This window comes from Manis pentadactyla, chromosome 8 (assembly GCF_030020395.1).
Source record: "Manis pentadactyla isolate mManPen7 chromosome 8, mManPen7.hap1, whole genome shotgun sequence".
NCBI classification, from domain to species: Eukaryota; Metazoa; Chordata; class Mammalia; order Pholidota; family Manidae; genus Manis; species Manis pentadactyla.
Genome location: NC_080026.1, coordinates 132,320,215 through 132,337,365, shown reverse-complemented (window position 1 = coordinate 132,337,365; position 17,151 = coordinate 132,320,215). Strand labels below are relative to the sequence as shown.

The window sequence follows — 17,151 nt, the reverse complement described above, 5'->3', positions numbered from 1 at the left end:
TAGTCATTTTCCAGTATGTAAATGTTAAAAAAAAAAAGTTCTGTGGCTACTTTGATTTCATATTTGCAGACTCCCTTATTCATAAGGTTTGTCACAGGAGTTAAAAAAACAATGCCCTACATCTGCATCCTGTCTCCTTTCTAGTTTATGCATTTTATTTAAGATCCATTCATTCATTCAATCCATTTTATTTAAGATCCATTCAATCAAAGATCCTACACTGCCAGCCCTACCCTAAGAGTCCTGGCACGGAAGTGAGGAAGGCTGCCTCTGATGTTTAATTATCTGTGTCACGACTGACAAGGGGTTGACAGTTAACTTTTTGTCATGACATGGATCGTTAAGCATGACTGATTTTAAAAAAAGTCTGGCCGTTCACATCATTGGCCTAGAAAACATCCAGTAATACAAATTGTTTTAGTTTGTAAAACTTAACCAAAATCAGATATTTAATTGGAGATGCAAAAGTTTTAATGCTGTTTTGGAAAATATTTCTTCAAAACGTTGTCCTTCTCATAATGAAAAAAAGAAATAATATCTGGTATGTCAGTGGTTTGTTGACAGCACAGGTATTTTTTGTTTCCTTGTCTTAGGTCTGCCAAAAACTCTGCTTTGAGCTTGTTAAGTTCTTCTGCTAGAAGCTTCAAGGTGTAAGGAAGAACTTGTTTGTCTAAAATAAAAAGATTACGAAATTAGTTATGTAAATTAAATCATGCTGGGCTGTTACTGAACTAAGAAGTAGTGAAGCAAAAAAGCAGAAACAGGAAAGGACAATTTGGTTTGAAACCAATAGATTTCTACAGTGATGGGAATGTTCTGTATCTGCCCTATTCAACCCAGCAGCCACTGGCCACATGGGCAGTGTGACTGAAGAACAATTTTTTTTTGTTCCACAGTTTTATTGAGAGAATTCATATGCCACACAATAATTCAGTGGTTTCAGTATATACACAGAGATGTGCAACCATTACCACAGTCTTACAGCACATTTTAACTACTTCACAAAAACCTGTACCCTTATCTGTCACCCTCCTGTCCATCCCTGCACTGCCCCCCAAACCCCAGGGCAACCATTAATATACTTGCCTCTGGAAGAGTTACCCATTCTGGACATTTCACCTGACAGGACACATACAAATGTGGCCTTTTGGGACTTGCTTCTTTCACTTTGCATGTTTTCAAGGTCTGTCCATACAGCACATATGGATACTTATTCCTTTTTGTAGCTGAATAATCTTATTTTACAGATAGACCACATTTTGTTTATCTATCTGTCAGGTGATGGACATTTGGGTTGCTTCTGCCTTTTGGTTATAATGACTAATGCTGCTATAAACATTTGTATATGAAATTTTACATGAACATTTTCATTTCTCTTGAGTGTATAGCTGGAATAGAGTTGCTGGATCTCATGGTAACTACATTAATCATCTGAGGAACTGCTAGGCTGTTTTTCAAAGCATCTGTACCATTTTACATTCCCACTTGGAGTGTATGAGGGTTCTGATTTCACATTCTTACCAACACTTGGAATTTCATTCTAGCTGTCATAGTGAGTGTGCAGTGGTGTCTACTTGTGGTTTGGTTTGTATTTCCCTGATGACTAATGATGTCAAGCATGTTTTCATGTTATTGGCCTTGTATATATATATATTGGAAAAATACCTGTTCAGATCCTTTTCCCACTTTAAAATTGGGTTATTTGTCTTTATTATTAGTGGTAAGAGTCTTTTGTACAAGTCCTTTATGAGATAAATGATTTGCAAATATTTTTGCCCACTCTATGGGTTGTCTCTTTTACTTTCTTGATGATAGGATACCTGAACTTTTATTTAAGCATAGATCTAGAGCTAGCACCACCTCCCTTATCAAAACAAAACATAAAAAACTCTTTTTTTAAGGGGGTAGGAAATGAGATGAGTGATTTAGCATATCCCTAATCCCCCTTCCCTTCATTTTATACAGAACAGAAAAAAGGCAAATGGTTGAGAGAGAACTACTACAACTAATTTTTGTTGTTATTCTGCTGGCCTTTCTGTTCCAGGACTTTCTTTCAAATTTTAGATTATAATCCGTAGGTAAGTTGCAAGTTGAAACTAGTGTTTTTCTAAAGTAGAATCAAATTAAACATAGTACTACAGTTCTTTAGCATGTGAGGGTTTTGGGAAGCTTGTTTCCATGCAGAGTGCCTTTGTGCACTGAGCTAGGTTACAATATAAAATCTACTTAGGATCTTGGTTAAAAGAAAAGCTTGAATAAACACAGTATAGTTGGTACATTATTTCTGTTTCCAGTGTTCTTGGCTTCTGTAAAGGCAATGCTGCCGGGGAGCAGACACATACCTGGCAGCTGTTCAGCCTTGGGCAAGTTACTTGATCTCTCAGAACCTCCATTTCCCCATTTGTAAAATTACATCTGCCTTATAGGACTGTAAAGACTAGAAACCGCATTTATAAGGCACTTAGCATACAAAAGCTCAAGAAATGCTCAGCTGCTGTTCTTAAGTCAAATTTTAAATACAGCAAGGCATTCAATATTTAAAACCTAAGTGAGTTATTTTATAAAACTATAATTACCACATATTTCACCTTAGTTCAGGCTGACAATACACTGAGCTTGTTCAAACCCCATGCTGATGTTACACCTGGCTCCTGACTAGCTCTCCCCATCCTCCCTTCACCCCAGGTTCAGTGGCCTCTTTTCTGTTAGAGAAAATTACCAACTGCCTGCGGGCTTTTGGATCTAATGTGTCCACTGCCTGGAACAATCTTCCCCAGATACTTGCATGGTTTGTCCTTTCCTTTCATTCACATCTCTGCTTAAATGTCATCCCTGAGAAGCCTTCCTGATTACCCTTTGATAAATAAGTCCTCCCATCCTCTACATTGCCTTACCCTACTTTATTTTTCTTCAGTGCACTGGCAGATACACACACACATACACACATAAATATATTTTCTTTCTTCACTCTAATGTTCTGCTCCCTCCTGACTCCCCAGTATCTAGAATAAGGTCTAATATAAAGTAGCAATTCAATAAAAATTTACTGGATGGATGAATATACCCAGTTCCAGGGCTAGAATTTTCAGTTTTATATAACCAAACTGCATATTTAACTGAAAGTATGATGTAAACTTTGTGACTGAAAGTTAACAAGGGAACATGAATAGCAGCAGTCGTGTCACCTCAACTGCATGTAACTGCCCAACATACCTTTTGCTTCCTTCATTGTCTGAGAGACAATTCTTCGGAGGGTCTGATCAACTTGATGGAGAATGTTAGCTGAACAAATAATGCGGTCTGTTTCCTATGTGATACAAACATTGTTAATGGAAGTTACATAGTTCTCATAAAAGAAACGGCAAAAGTGTAAGGGATGCGTTATGTGAAGACAGTAAAAGAAAAGTTAAAGCGGCTTTCCTGTTTCAGTTATCCTTCCCTAGAGAGGGTCTAAATGATATATCCAGTTGAAAACAGTTCCGTGGAGACAATGAATGGTATGTTGGTAAATGTCTAATAATGGGCTTTCCAGTAAACCACCACCCAGTGTCTGTCAGTTACCATGGTGTGAATATTCCCATCCTTTCCCATTTCAAGCCACCAACCTAAGGTCAACAGCCTCTGACATTTCTGAAAATCTGCCGGTGGGCTTTGACCAGCCGCTGCAAGCTGCCTGCAGTGCACTGCTGCCTATCCCATCCCCGTGTCACAGGTGGATGCTGGAGCGATGGCAAGGCAGTGACAAAGCATTTTTCATATTTTACACTCAGTTAAAAAAGATCTTCCTTTAAAAAGTTGTGCCTTCTCATTTATCTTAAATCTATACTGACTTACCTTTTGTTCCATGTTGTCCTCAACATATTTTACTGGATTTTCCAAGGCAGTAAGCAATAAATCAGTCAACTTCAAGCTAGAAGAGAAAGAAGGTGGGATAAAATAAATCCATACATCAAACATGTTTTTAAAGACCTTGTGTTTATGAATACTAAGCTTAATTCTAGAAGAGTGAAAATGCTATAACCTAAGACCCTAAACAAAAGGAAACATGGAAGCTACCTTCTAAATCCTTCAAAATCCAAGTGTACTCAAAACAAATTATAAGCCTCCCGAAATCCGCTTATGGAAAAAAACATTTCCTAAGACTTATATCAGTAAGCTTTGAAAGGATATTTTCTCTTTTCCTCATTAAGTGCTGAACCTTAGCTGCTAGAACTCCATTTTACTCCCTCAGGGATGCTCAGCCTGTACTTTCTAGCTCCTGCTTAGGTATTGGACATGGATTGGCAAGTTCCTCACTGGTCCCGGGGCCATGGAGGGTTGAGGAGTTCATTCATTCATTCAACAAACAGTTATTGAGCATCTTCTAATATGAAAAATATTATACAACTACATACATGAAACTACCTGCTAAGCTGAAAGTGCAGCAAGATCCCCACCCTCTAGGTGTGAAATGCAATGAGATGAGGCAGGAAATACATAAGCAAAAACAATAGTTTCAGATAGTGACAGGTGGGTTAAGCAAAGTGATAGTCCAACTCACATTCTTCACAGGAGTTAGGACAGTCAGGGAAGCCAGTCAAGCATAAATATGTGGCAGAGGGGATGGCACGTACAAAGGCCCTGGGGCAAGAACAGCCCTTCTTATGGTCATGGGAGAGAAGGCCATTTGGCCAGAAAGTAGCAAGAGGCAAAAGTGGTAGGATACGAGGTTGGGGAGTTAATCAGGGATAGAATGTGTAAGTTATGGTAAGGAGTCTGAATCTTAGAGTGCAGAGGGTAGCACTAAAAGAATTTGAGCCAGTGAACTCATTGAGTGAAATCTCAACTTCAAGATGATCTTTCTCACACTGAAAAGAGCCCAGGTTCTGGAGTGAGTGAGATTGCACTGGGTCCAAACCCTTGACCACTTGCTCCCACTACCAAGTGCCACTGCTCTGCCACTTACTACCTGGATGTGTTACCTTCTTGGGCCTCAGTTATCCTACCTATAAAATGGGGACAGTTACATTTACCCTCAAGGTTTGCCATGAGGACTGAAGGTGATTATACATATAAAGGGTTCAGAACATGCCCAGTCCGTAGTGTCTGCTTAGCTGGGGCTGCTAGGAGTAGTAGTGTTTCATGGAACCTGGGACAGGCCCGTTTGTCAGATTATCTTTCAATTTTTCAAGGCAAGGTCACCAGACTTCAAACAACCCTTTCACAGGTATGCTGTGACTAGTCTGGATATGTGAGAAGGTGACCAGACTCTGAAGGCCCAAGACAACACTGCAGATTATCTAAGAGTTGGCATGGGCACTGGAGATGCCCACACCTCCTCCCCTCCAGAAAGGACACAAGGCAGTGGGGATAACCTGAGGCTGCTCTCACAGGGTATACCTCAGTGCCTCAACCAACCATTCACTGCCAAAGGAAAACATTTCAAGTATTCCAGAGTGAGTAGCAATCAGCTAGTTATTGCCTGCTCGAAGGTTCAGGATATTAGGACAAATTAAAATTAAGAACCTCAGCAGTAGCTTATTTTATAAACTCTATAGAAACAACAGTCACTTAATCCATTTTGTGGGGGTGGCAGGGTTGTTTGTATGTTAAAGCATATATCACAAAATGCATGGAAACTGTATCCTGGGAACTAAACATTTTGAGGAATGACTTTAAAAAATTTACCTTTTAAAAGTTTCCAATGCCAAGTTAGGCAGGAGCTAAGGAAATGTGGGCAATATACCTCTAGAACTGCGGTGTCTGATACAACAGCCACTAGCCACATGAGGCTACTTAAGTTTAAAGTAACTAAAATAAAATTTTAAACTCAGGTTGTTGGTTTCACCGGTTACCTTTCAATTGCTCAATAGCTGCACATGGTCAGCAGGTATGATACTGGACAGTTCAAATTAGAACATTTCCATCATTGCTGAAATTTCTATTAGCGCTGCTCTAGAACTCTCAGGACATCTATTGTGAATGAAAGCTTTAGCACCACAGCCACAAGCCTCACATATACAGACCCAAGCTACTTTAGCAAGAGCATCAGAGATGTGTCCTATTCTGATTTCCCTGCTCTGACCTCTGGGAGGATATAATCTTAACAAGAGTACACGTTTGTGAACAAATCTGGGTTCACATCTCAGCTGATGAGGTCCATGACTCTGGACAAACGAAACTTCTCACTCAGTTTGCAGTAATCTCCCTCCCGCGCTTGCATAAGGATTAACCAAGTGGAATACAAGTAAAACACTTGAGCACCTTGCCTGATGGCTCTGAGTAGGATACCTGGCCTCGGAAGAACACATCGCACTCTGAATTGTGAGGCTGTTGTGTTCCCAAGTGTTTTTTTCAGGGTTGGGCTTTTCTATCTTGCTTCCCATCAGGTGGATGGTCTGGGTAGGCAGTGCCCGTGGTCTCTGGCTATTCCTCTGTAAACAGGTCTCGAGAGGACAATCTAAAAAGAGCTGGCAAAAGCCTAATGAATCTAAAAACAATTTGAAAGCACAAAATTATTGGCATACTGTATTTCCAAAATGTGAAATAAACAAATCAAATTATCCCAGCTACAGCAAGTTAGGCAGGAGCTAAGGAAATGTGGGCAATATACCTCTAGAACTGCGGTGTCTGATACAACAGCCACTAGCCACATGAAAATCACATGGAAAAAGCCACATGGAAAAATCATTTGCAATCCTGAACATGTAGCTCTGAAAATTAAGTAAATCCATATAAATCCCGTGATCCAATTAAATGCTCATTAAAGGCAGCAGTAATTTTGATATGAGAATAAATGCCTCTGTGTGTAGGAAAAAAAATGTTTTAATTACATTTCCGAGCCAGTTGGTAAACTTCGTATCTCATACTTTGATAATAAAAATTGTCATCTAAAACCAAAAGCAAAGGTCTAGAAACAGCAGTCTTCGTCAGGAAGTAGCAAGACTGAGCCTCATGAGCTGCAGAAGAAACCAGATCTTGATCCTTTAAGCAGGTTATAAAATCTTCCCACATGGCTTCAGTCCTGTTGGGTGGGGCAGACATCTGACACCCGTTGATGACAGCCGTCAAGAAGCCTTCTAGGTACTTCAGCAGTTCCTGTCGAAGCAATTTCCATTGGGATGGCTACAAAAGTCAGAAGAATTAACAATTCATATTAGGCTTTGGCCAGCAGGGGCGGTCATGTCACATTGTCACCTTGCCTCATATGCAAGTTTCAGCCCACAATGCTGAACCATCTGAGTTCTCTAAACTTAACAACTTATTTTCTCATCCTCTGTCTTAGTATATACACTGTACCCTCTGCGGAAAACTCCTACTTGGTGATGTTAGTCCTTCGTGATTCTTTTCAAACTCAGCCATGCAGAAGGCAGCTCAGGCCGTCCCCTGGCAATGACACCCTGTTCTGTACATACTGGGTCTCCGCTCTAGCACGGTTTACACTGTTGCGGCATTTGTTTGCACATCTCTATCTTCCTGCTAGATGAACAGTCCATTGTACACCCAACCTCCAGCAGGGGGCCTGGCACCAAATAGGTGCTCCAGAAATATAGATGAAGTGACTGACTGACTCAATGAATGAATACATGAAAGAATGGAAAGCTGTTCCCGTCCAGGAGAAAGGAGGAGGCAACATAAATATCCCGCCAAAATAAGAGTCTGGCTGAGATACAGCAATGTTGGTTTGCCCTTGAAATGAGAGAAGTTGAGGACAGAAAGTGGATCAGCTGAAAGGTCCCTGGGTCAAGAGGAAAAGGCCACAGGCTATCAGCCAGGTTGGGATGGGATGGGGGAAGCTAGAGGAAGCAGATGGAGAAGAGAACAGCTTGAGAATACCGGTCATCTTGTGCTGCTGAAGGACTGGAAGGCACTGACATACGTATGAGGTCAAGGCTGGAGGGAAAACAGGACAGGAGATCTGGGTCCCCCTCCTGCTGTACTTGCTTTACACATCACTGAGATTACAGCACGTACAACAAATACGTCAGCTAAACCTACTAAAAAGGAATCACAGCTCACTTCCTAAAAGGTGAGGTTTCCTATCCATGGTGACTAGGTGAATAGTAGGAGAAGAGGGGGAAAAAACATAATAATACAACAAATACAACAACCTTTATCAACAACAATCAGCTTTCACCCAAGTGGTGAAGATACTGTCTCACAACTAAGAATGGGGATGTATATATAACTGCTAGAGTGGTCCAAGATTTTTCCACACACCAAATGTACTGTATCTTTGCATATGTACTTATAGAGTGGAATCGCATCATATTTTCATTTTATTTATGTGACTTCATCTACACAGGCACTAAAAAAATGACAACTGTAACTATTTAAGTATTTCAGAATATGTCAATCAAAGAGTATTTGTTCTAGAGTGAGGATGGGATGGGAGACAAGAATCTTCGCTTCCCCCAGAGGCTGTTTTCACATGCTTCTCCATGTTTTTCACATGCATCTTACTGTGCTGGTTGTGATTTGAGAACTTAAAGAGAAGGGAGTATTTGAAACATACCAGCCCATACTTCATCTGGCAGTTAAAAAAGGAACAGCCATCTTTTCCTATGCTGGCAAAGGCAAGTTCACCCTGAGATGAATGAAGAGTGAGCTTCAGAGGCCACGCCTGTCATTTGTACACCTCTATTTTCGTGGTTAGAACGCTAGGAATCTTGTTACCTGTAATTTTGTATTTTTCTTACAAAGGGTCCCCAGACTGTATAAACTTCAGATCCCACAAAACCTGGATTCGCCCATGGCTGGATGCTGGATGCTAAACTGTGTTGGAATTTTTGAGAGGTTGCATCCTTCTCCTGAGATCAAGCTTCCCAAAGGATTTTTAAGTCTATTTGCCTATGAGCGATTTCCACCTTGCAAGCTAATTTCAAAACCTAACCGTGTCTGAAGACTCCACTGTGTAGGATATACGATACATATATAACCCCAAATGTACATATAAACGCCTAAAATGAATTATTCTAAGATGGAGTCAGCTCAGTCTATGTTAACCCAGCTCCCGTCTCCCGGGCCAGGGATCCACTTCCCACACGGCACAGTATTTTGTACTTTTCCTCCCGCGACCCGTCTCGAGCCCGCCCCCTCCATACGGACCAATGGCGGTGCGCTCGCCTCCTTGATGAATGCGTCCGGCATGACGTCATCGTAGGCTATCACACCGACGGCCCAGCGGCGCTCCTGCCGCAGCCGGTGGCTGAGAATCCGTGCGAAGGTTGACTTTCCTGCTGCGGGTAAGCCGCAGAGGACGCAGAGTCCCAGCTTCCGCGGCCCCTCGCTGCGCGCTCCTCTGACGTGCTCGCTGGTCTTCATGCGGCCCAGGGAGATGGAAGGCGGCCGCCACTCTGTCCGGCTCCTTCCCTGCACCGCGCACGCGCAGCCTCCCACCGCCCTGCTCCGCCGCCTGGTGTCCGGAGCGAGCCTTGCAATCCTCAAACGCGCGGCTCCCGGCTGTTTCCGAGGTGTTCCCGTTGGTCACCCGGAGCGGGTGTCGAGCTAAGTGACGCAAGTGTTCTGGGCGGGAGATCCGGCGATGCGCTTCCTAACTCCTGGACATTTCTCGAAGGGTCAGAGTTGCTCTTAATCTTCAGTTAGAATCATCCTCCCTACCGGAAACTTGCAAGCCATTAGGAATTGCGTCTTAGTTTTGTAACAGTGAATCAGTCCCCTGCCCTGAAAAATCCCGGAAGACACTTTGAGTGGCGAAGCCGACACCCGACGACGGCGCTCTGCTGCCCTCCCAGATGATGAGTGTTAGGGCAAATAAATGTTAGCTACTGTGCCCAGCGCCACAAGTGGGCAGCAACTGGGATGAAACAGGCAGGAAAGGAATATCCCAATACCTTAATTTCAACGCATTCATGCAGAGGACAGTAGATATTTTAGTGTTAAAAAAGATAAACTAAACTGGAGACGTATAAAACAACTTCCTCGTGCGGGGTTGTGTTGTAGAAAAACTAAATTCGGATCACCCTTATTTTTAAGAGGATTACTGCTTAGTCATAAGCATGTTCAAAATGTGAACAAGCGAGGTTACTACCGGTAATCCAATGCTAAATTAGTGATGACAGAGCCAGTGAACAATCTCCTTATCTTTCTCTTGAAGGTGAACATTGAGTGAAACGCACTCTCCATTTCGTATTGTATTGTCTTGATCTGGTGCAAGATCCCTCTCCTTGATTTATTATACTCTTTTGTGGGTAAAATTGTAACATTTCCAGAATATCTCGCCTGGCTTTAGTACATCTGCATATCAATAGGCGTTCAGAGTGGGGGAGAAGTATGGCTTTAGTACATTTGCATCATTCCTCAGGGGTGGAGAGAAGCTCATCTCCGTATCAGTGGGAATTAACCTGCGCATGGAGGGCTTATCTGTACCCGAGAGGCGAGGGGAGGACGGTTTTGCTTCTGCTGGAGGTGAGATGGCCCGGGACTGCAGTTTGCGAGCAATAAACGGATTTTAAACTTTATTTCTCCCTTTGATTTCGGTTTTTAGAGGTATTTTGCCCCAGGATTTCCTTTCCCCACACTTACACCCGTCCATGGGTTGTACTTGTTGGGAGAAGCAATCTCTCGTGTACCCTTACTGTCCCTGCATTCTCCATTGGGTTTGCCAAGATTGCAGTGCCCTGAGTGCCATTCACCTGAGTCATTAGTCAGGGTTATGTTGCAGTGAGCAACCTGGCAAGATGAAGTAATGTCTTCCTCCACAGAGCAACCTTGCTTGTTTGCTACAAAAACACTTTGTCATGCAACCCAGTGTGTGTGGAGGCATCCGTCATGGGCCCATGTCATCACCATGGGACTTGAGGAGAATGAGAAACTGACACAATCCAAAGTGAAGCTCTGACTACTGCTTTGCTTTGAGTGATAAAGTCCTTTTTCTCTGACCCAGAAGTCTTGTGTCTTCTGCCAGCAACCATGGAAAAGTAACAGCTTTTAGGTTATTAGCTGTAAGAAAGGGTAAAACCTCAGATCCCACAGTTCGTGACAGTTTTGGTGATGAAGACAGACTGAAGACAGAGACACTGCTTTCTGGAAGAGGAAGAACAAAAGAACTCTGCAGGTCAGGTTAGGGGATATGAGAAGACTCCCCAGTATCCGGAAGCAAATTGTATTGTCCAAGTGAATATGCTAGGAACTTTGGGAAGGGAAAGGACTCAAACTCAACTGCTCTATTGGTACTAGTCCCCATACTCAGACTGACCTGGTCTTTGGCATCCCTGCAATAATTACAGGGGACAACAGATGACTCTAAATGCAACTTCATCCCCAAAAGACTTTTGTGGTCCATTTTCCCTCAGGAACCTGAAGGGGTACAGGTCACTCCTGTTTAGGCTTTATTGTTACCCTTGACTTAAATCACTATTACATTAGATTGTCGCATGGACAGTGTCACTGAGTCAAAGTGCAGCCTCAGTTGTCACAATCCATCCCTTTTGATCCTCGTAAGACAAACGAGGAGGTTGGTCAGTAGCTCTTCCTGCCGGAGCAGTCACTGTGCTTTGGACTTGGGGAAGTTAGACTGCTTGACTGACCTCACCTCACTGGTCTGTTACGCCAGGCAGGGCTTTAGGCATGGCACAGGACTCTTGCCTTACCTAGGTCTCCTGACTCCCACATAGGTTGTAGGGGTTGCCCAGCACCCAGTTCCAATTTCAGCACCAGCTAAATCTTCCTATGCTGGGGGTTGTTCATTCTATTCTTGAGCTTTCAATTCACTTAAATCCAGCTGTCTGCTCCAAATATAGGGGCAACCATATTCATCTGGAAGCAAGTGAGCAGAAAAAGCAATTTGTAACAACTCTGGGCTTAAGTTTTGTGGTCTGTATAATAAATGAAGTCCTCAAAAGGGCACTAAGAAAACCTGAGATTCCCACCTCCTGGAATCCGCAATATCTTCACAAACAGGTTCTTTTCTGGTTACTTTAATACTGTTTTCTGCCAACTCAACACTCAAGTTCTTTAACTGCTAACAGATACTGCTAACAGTCTACTACCAAAGCCCAGATTTTCTTAATCACAGCAATGGATCTAACACCTCATTCTACATCCCTTTTGTTCATCTTTAGTAATTCCTAGAAATAAGCCTTCTGCAACCTCTTTCTAGTCACAGATTTTCACCTGTAAAAATACTTTGCCTACTAAGATTTTTAAAAACATAACAAAGGTATCCTAAAATATGAGCCAGATACTCAAATGTCACCTAATTTTATATGTGTAGCGTTTTATGATTTCCCAAAGGACCATTCTGCTCCTGTTATTGTGAGGTTGAATGCAATTTACTTAATGTAATCATCAATCTCATTAACTCTAAAAACCACTAAAGTGTCTGAAGAAAAGATCAAAGGTACAAGAAGTAGGTCTGCTAAGACAGGAGAATCTAAATGTTACCAACCTCTGGTTCACAGCAATGATGATGAAATGGATTTGAATTCCTTGCTTTTTTAAGCTTCCAAACAACCATCTTGCAAGTAAGTAATTCTTAAAAGAGATTTCCATTGATCGTTGTTTTCTTCCTATCATTGTTATATGTTTAAAATAATTATAAAGATGTTTAAAACAAACTCCTCAATAGTGTAATAAATGAGCTCTGTATTTTAACTGTGAAAGTTATTCATTCAGTTCACTTGATATTTATGTATGAGATACTATGTTAAATACTTGGGGATTCACACTTAAAGATCTCCTGCTGTTAAAAGAAACTCATTATTTGAGGAGAGAAAGTGAGGAAAGTAAAATTATCAACAGCACAGAGACAAATGAAACTACAAATTAAGAAAATTTACACCTGTTGTTCACATTATGTTTTATATAAAAGCACAGCCAACAAAGGTAGAACTGAAAGGATTCAACAGACCCCCTTAGCCTGCAATCCAGTAATAGTACAACATATCTCTGGAGGGATGTTAATAAACATATTTCAAAATTCTGTAATTTTGCATAAAGGTGAGTAATTTTTGTAGGAATCATGTAATATTCAAAATGTTTTGTGAGTATATTATGTACAACTTTGGATGGGTTACTCTTGAACATGCAAGTTCTAAGAACATAAAAAATAACACACTCAGCTGATCTGGCTTGGGTGTTACTTTTATTATTAATTTACCAAAAGAAGAGATGATTCACTTAGACCTTAAAACTTTAGGTAAACTAAGTTACTGCTGAGTTCCCAAGAATGCAGGATAAAACAATCCCATGAAATGGGTCCATTATGAAAGTTCATTATAAACCAGATAGTCTGAAGCTGGATTGGATTTTTCCAAAGGTACCATGTTATTAATGCTGGTTATTTTTTCAATACACTCTTTTTATGGGATTCATTGGCATTAATGTACATTATTAAAGGTCCGAACAGAAGAACGTTAATTTTTTTCAATTAGGAAGATAAAACCCATATAAACAGAAGCTCTTTGCAGCTTAAAATAATTTAAGGGTGTAAAGGAGTCCTGAAGCCAAAGTGTTTAAGAATCTGTTGTAAGGTACACACAATTAGCAACAAGACATGATTATGTGATTCCCACCCACCTCACCCTTAACACCAGTATTTGTATTTTTAAAGAAATCTTTTCCCCTAAATTTTATTTTTTATTCTATTTACTAAGACTCTAGGGTAGTGATGTTGGACAGAGGTAGGGAAGCAAGGAAAGCATGTAACAATTATGTGGAGTTCTTTTTAAAAGCCAAACACAATATCCCCTAAATACAACTCTATTACTCCCCCCATTTAGAATTGACTGCTGTTTTTAACAGAAGAATGCCTAATATTTGACATATACTGATGACCACAGCTATGGTAGTGTCCCTAAAACCTTCCTCAGGTTCAATGATTTGATAGGACTCAAATCTCAAAAAAGTTGTTATACTCATGATTATGAGTCTAAATGGCTATGACTTGGTGTTATGACATGGTCTAACTTGGTGTGTGCCTTTTAACAGATTCATAAAGATGAAAGGCTTTAGAATAAAATTAGTAAAGCAAAGGCAGAATGCAGGAGACCAGGTGCAAGCTTCCTGTTGTCTTCTCCCAATGGAGTTTTAAGGATAGCACTTAATTCTCTCAGCAATGATATGTGACATGTGCAGGGTTTTGCCAATAAGGGTAGTTCATCTGAGTCTTGGTGTCCAAGGTTTTCACTGGGGTCAGTCACGTAGGCAGGGAACATCATGTGCTAACATTAGTTACTCAGTCTTCGGCTCTTTCAGAGGTCAAATTAACAGAATGTGTCCTCTCACCTGTTAGCATAGCCTGGCTGGTGGGCCTCAGCTCCTAGTTACAAAGACAATCTTTTTAAGCAGGATATTCTAATGGCTTAAAGGACGTTTCCAGGAGCTAGTCAAGAGCCAGGTCTTTGTTTGGAATGTGTAAATTTTGAACACCTTACGTTTTCCCGAATTAACTCTTTCCTGCACAAAACAGGATAAGAAGGTGTCACATAGGTGATAATCATGGATGTGGCCACAGACTCAGCTACAGATCTAGAAGCCCAACCTTTCCTCAAAGGTTAAAGCCAGGCTGTACTGAAAACTGTGCAAATCCAACAGTGTTGCTAACCAGGACAGGGGTTACAAAAGAGGTGGGGGTGGGAAGCCACTAAAAATGAAGTTGTGGGAAAAGAGTAGGGAGGTTACTCCTTTCCCACTCCTTCCTTAATTGCAGGCCCAGTACTAAGGCAGGGTGAAAAGAAGGAATCTGGCAATCATGGGGCCTGCAAGGAACAGAAGGAAAAGGATGGGAAGAGAGGAGGTACAATCAAGTGGTACCACCTGGGAGGGAAGTTCCTACAACCACCTTGCTGGGAAGTATACTCCTGGGTAAAAAGCACAGACAGTTAAGAACTCACTCTACTTAAATTTCAGACTGTCAACATCTAAATTGTTGTATTACTATATGAATAGGCCCAAGAAAATTAATACCCTAAGTAACTTTTTTCTAAAACAGACTTTCAAATGTGCATTGACTCATACTCTGAAAGCAGATCAGAAATATGTTCCTAAAGAACATATTGAGCTCATACACATTAATAAGCTATAGTTAACTCTGAAAATAGGTGAGCCAAAAATTGCAGTTTATCCTAGCAATATTGGTGGGAAGTTTCATATATTTTATGATTATCTAAAGGGGAAAAATAGGGCAAAAAAATCAGTTGCAATTCTTGACAAAAGTAATCTATCATATTAAGGTTGAGGTCAGCTCTGAACCAACCCCCAGCTTTGAAGAAAAAAAAAGCCTAAGATGGAACACAATGTAAGTTGATAAAGTCTCAAGTAGCATGAGAATTCTAGCACCTGAAAAGCTTGATCAAACTTAACTCAGCCTCCTGGACTTCCTAGGCTCATCTGTGTACTTCCCTGTAAAACGTAGTGTATGCAAGAACTCTGCTAATTTCTTCCCTGTAAAACGTAGTGTATGCAAGAACTCTGCACCCTCCAAATCTGATCACTCTTGATATCTAATCAGGTTCACCATCCTCCATCATCCCCCAGGTGATGTCTGTTCCCCATGGCCATTCACCAGCAAAAATTCTGTTAGGCCCTGCAGCCAGAACTCCTTTGGTTCTTTGATTCCTCAGTAATTTCCTATCCACTGACTCCCTACCCTGTGCCTTGGTTATAAATTCCTGCTTGTCCACGATAAATTCAGAATTGAGCCTAGTTTTGCAATGACGTCTTCCACCTCCTGCAACAGTTTTCTATAGTTTTTTTTACCATCCAGCTCAGGTTTTTCTTTGGCATACCTATAAGTGCTGTGTAGTACAGAGGAATTCGTTTAAATTCTACAGCAGGGTGAGGATTTACTTGGTTTTGAAAAATAAACAGGGGTTGTCTTCCTATCCAAAAGAATGGGCATTCTGGTAGAGGGAAAAGCATGTGCAAAGATGGAGAGACAGGCAGGAATCAGGGTTCAAAAGGCTTTGTATGTCACACTTTAACTCTGGGCAGAAAATATTTTCCCAGCCAAGGGCAAAATACCTCTGAAACTGAAATCAGTCAAAGGGAGAAATAAAGTGGGAGAAACCCATTTATTGCTTATAAGCAGTCATCCACTTCTCCTCGTCCATGTCTCTTGTGACCCAGCTGCAAAAAGGGATCCCACCCAACCTCTCCACTCCAGAAATGCCCTGACTCCCCTTGTAATAACCCACTGATACGGAGACAGACTACTTCTCTCCACCCCCTTGGAAACACCTATTGATATGGAGATGCACTAAGGCCAGCTGGGAGATTCTGGAAATGTTGCAATTTTACCCCCACACACTAAGCAGTGAAGTGATGGTGACTCTGGTGCATTGAGCACCAGAAGGATCAGAGGGTAGCACAGATGGAATGGAGGTTATGAGATTGAAGGCTAATACAAGAAACTCCTGGAATTGTTCGGGTAAAAGCTAGGGCTTGAAAAAGAAGAAGCAGAGATGAAGACAGACAGAAAAGGTTTCCTTTAAGAAAACTAAGACTTGTTGAGGTAATCAATGTACGGGAATGAGAGAAAGGGGGGACCATAGGAATTTTTGTTTTTTTGATTGTTGGTCATTCTGCCTTACTTAAGGAAGTAAAAATCCAGTTGATAATACTGATCTTGCTCCTTAAATTACAGATTGGTGTTTCTGAAAAAAGCCTACTTTCTTAGGGACTATCCAAAGTTAGCATGAATGAAAGGTAATTTATGGCCATGAGAAGCAGGGCATACTGGACAGAAATGTTAAACAATAGATATGAGCAGGGTGGAGACAGAATTAAGGCCAGTAAAGCCCACTAAAAGGGACTCAAAGAGTTAACCAGTTAAAACTAGGTAGCAAGAAAAGACTCTTAGAGTCAATGAGTTAATCAGTTAAAGCTCCAAAGGCCAGGGGCAACTTGGCTTGGAATGTTTGAATATTCCCCAGATAAAGAAAAGTACCCCAGCAAAGCCCATGTTTTCATTGTGTCAATTAGATCATGCCATTGTAAGATATCCTTTAGTTTACTAAAATGCTCAGCTTATTCTTTAACGTAACCTTTATACTGTTTTTTCCTTCTCCAGCCCCTAATCCCGTAATTTGCAACCTGGTTAGGAGGCAAGCATCATGATTAATTTTCCAAACAAGCGCAGAGATAAACAACATATAAGAACAGGAAAGATTCCATCTTAAAGCTAAGATTGCATTTTAAAACCCAGGAAGT

At 41.2% G+C, this 17,151-nt stretch overlaps 1 protein-coding gene across 4 annotated transcripts; it reads right to left on the bottom strand.

The window, feature by feature from the left end:
• Positions 1–172: 172 nt before the first annotated feature.
• Positions 173–9,449, bottom strand: PSTK (phosphoseryl-tRNA kinase). Of its 4 annotated transcripts, none has more exons than XM_057506437.1 (6): positions 9,106–9,449; positions 6,813–7,104; positions 6,244–6,469; positions 3,835–3,910; positions 3,214–3,307; positions 173–670 (listed from the first exon to the last, which is right to left on the bottom strand). In XM_057506437.1, exons 1-6 carry the CDS (start codon positions 9,301–9,303, stop codon positions 471–473), a joined length of 1,086 nt encoding a protein of 361 aa, XP_057362420.1. In that variant the 5' UTR covers positions 9,304–9,449; the 3' UTR covers positions 173–470. The 4 variants fall into 4 exon arrangements, with proteins under 4 accessions (XP_057362420.1, XP_057362421.1, XP_036754782.2 ...); XM_057506438.1 differs by having other exon boundaries at positions 6,271–6,469; positions 9,106–9,448; XM_036898887.2 differs by having other exon boundaries at positions 260–670; positions 9,088–9,446.
• Positions 9,450–17,151: the final 7,702 nt, after the last annotated feature.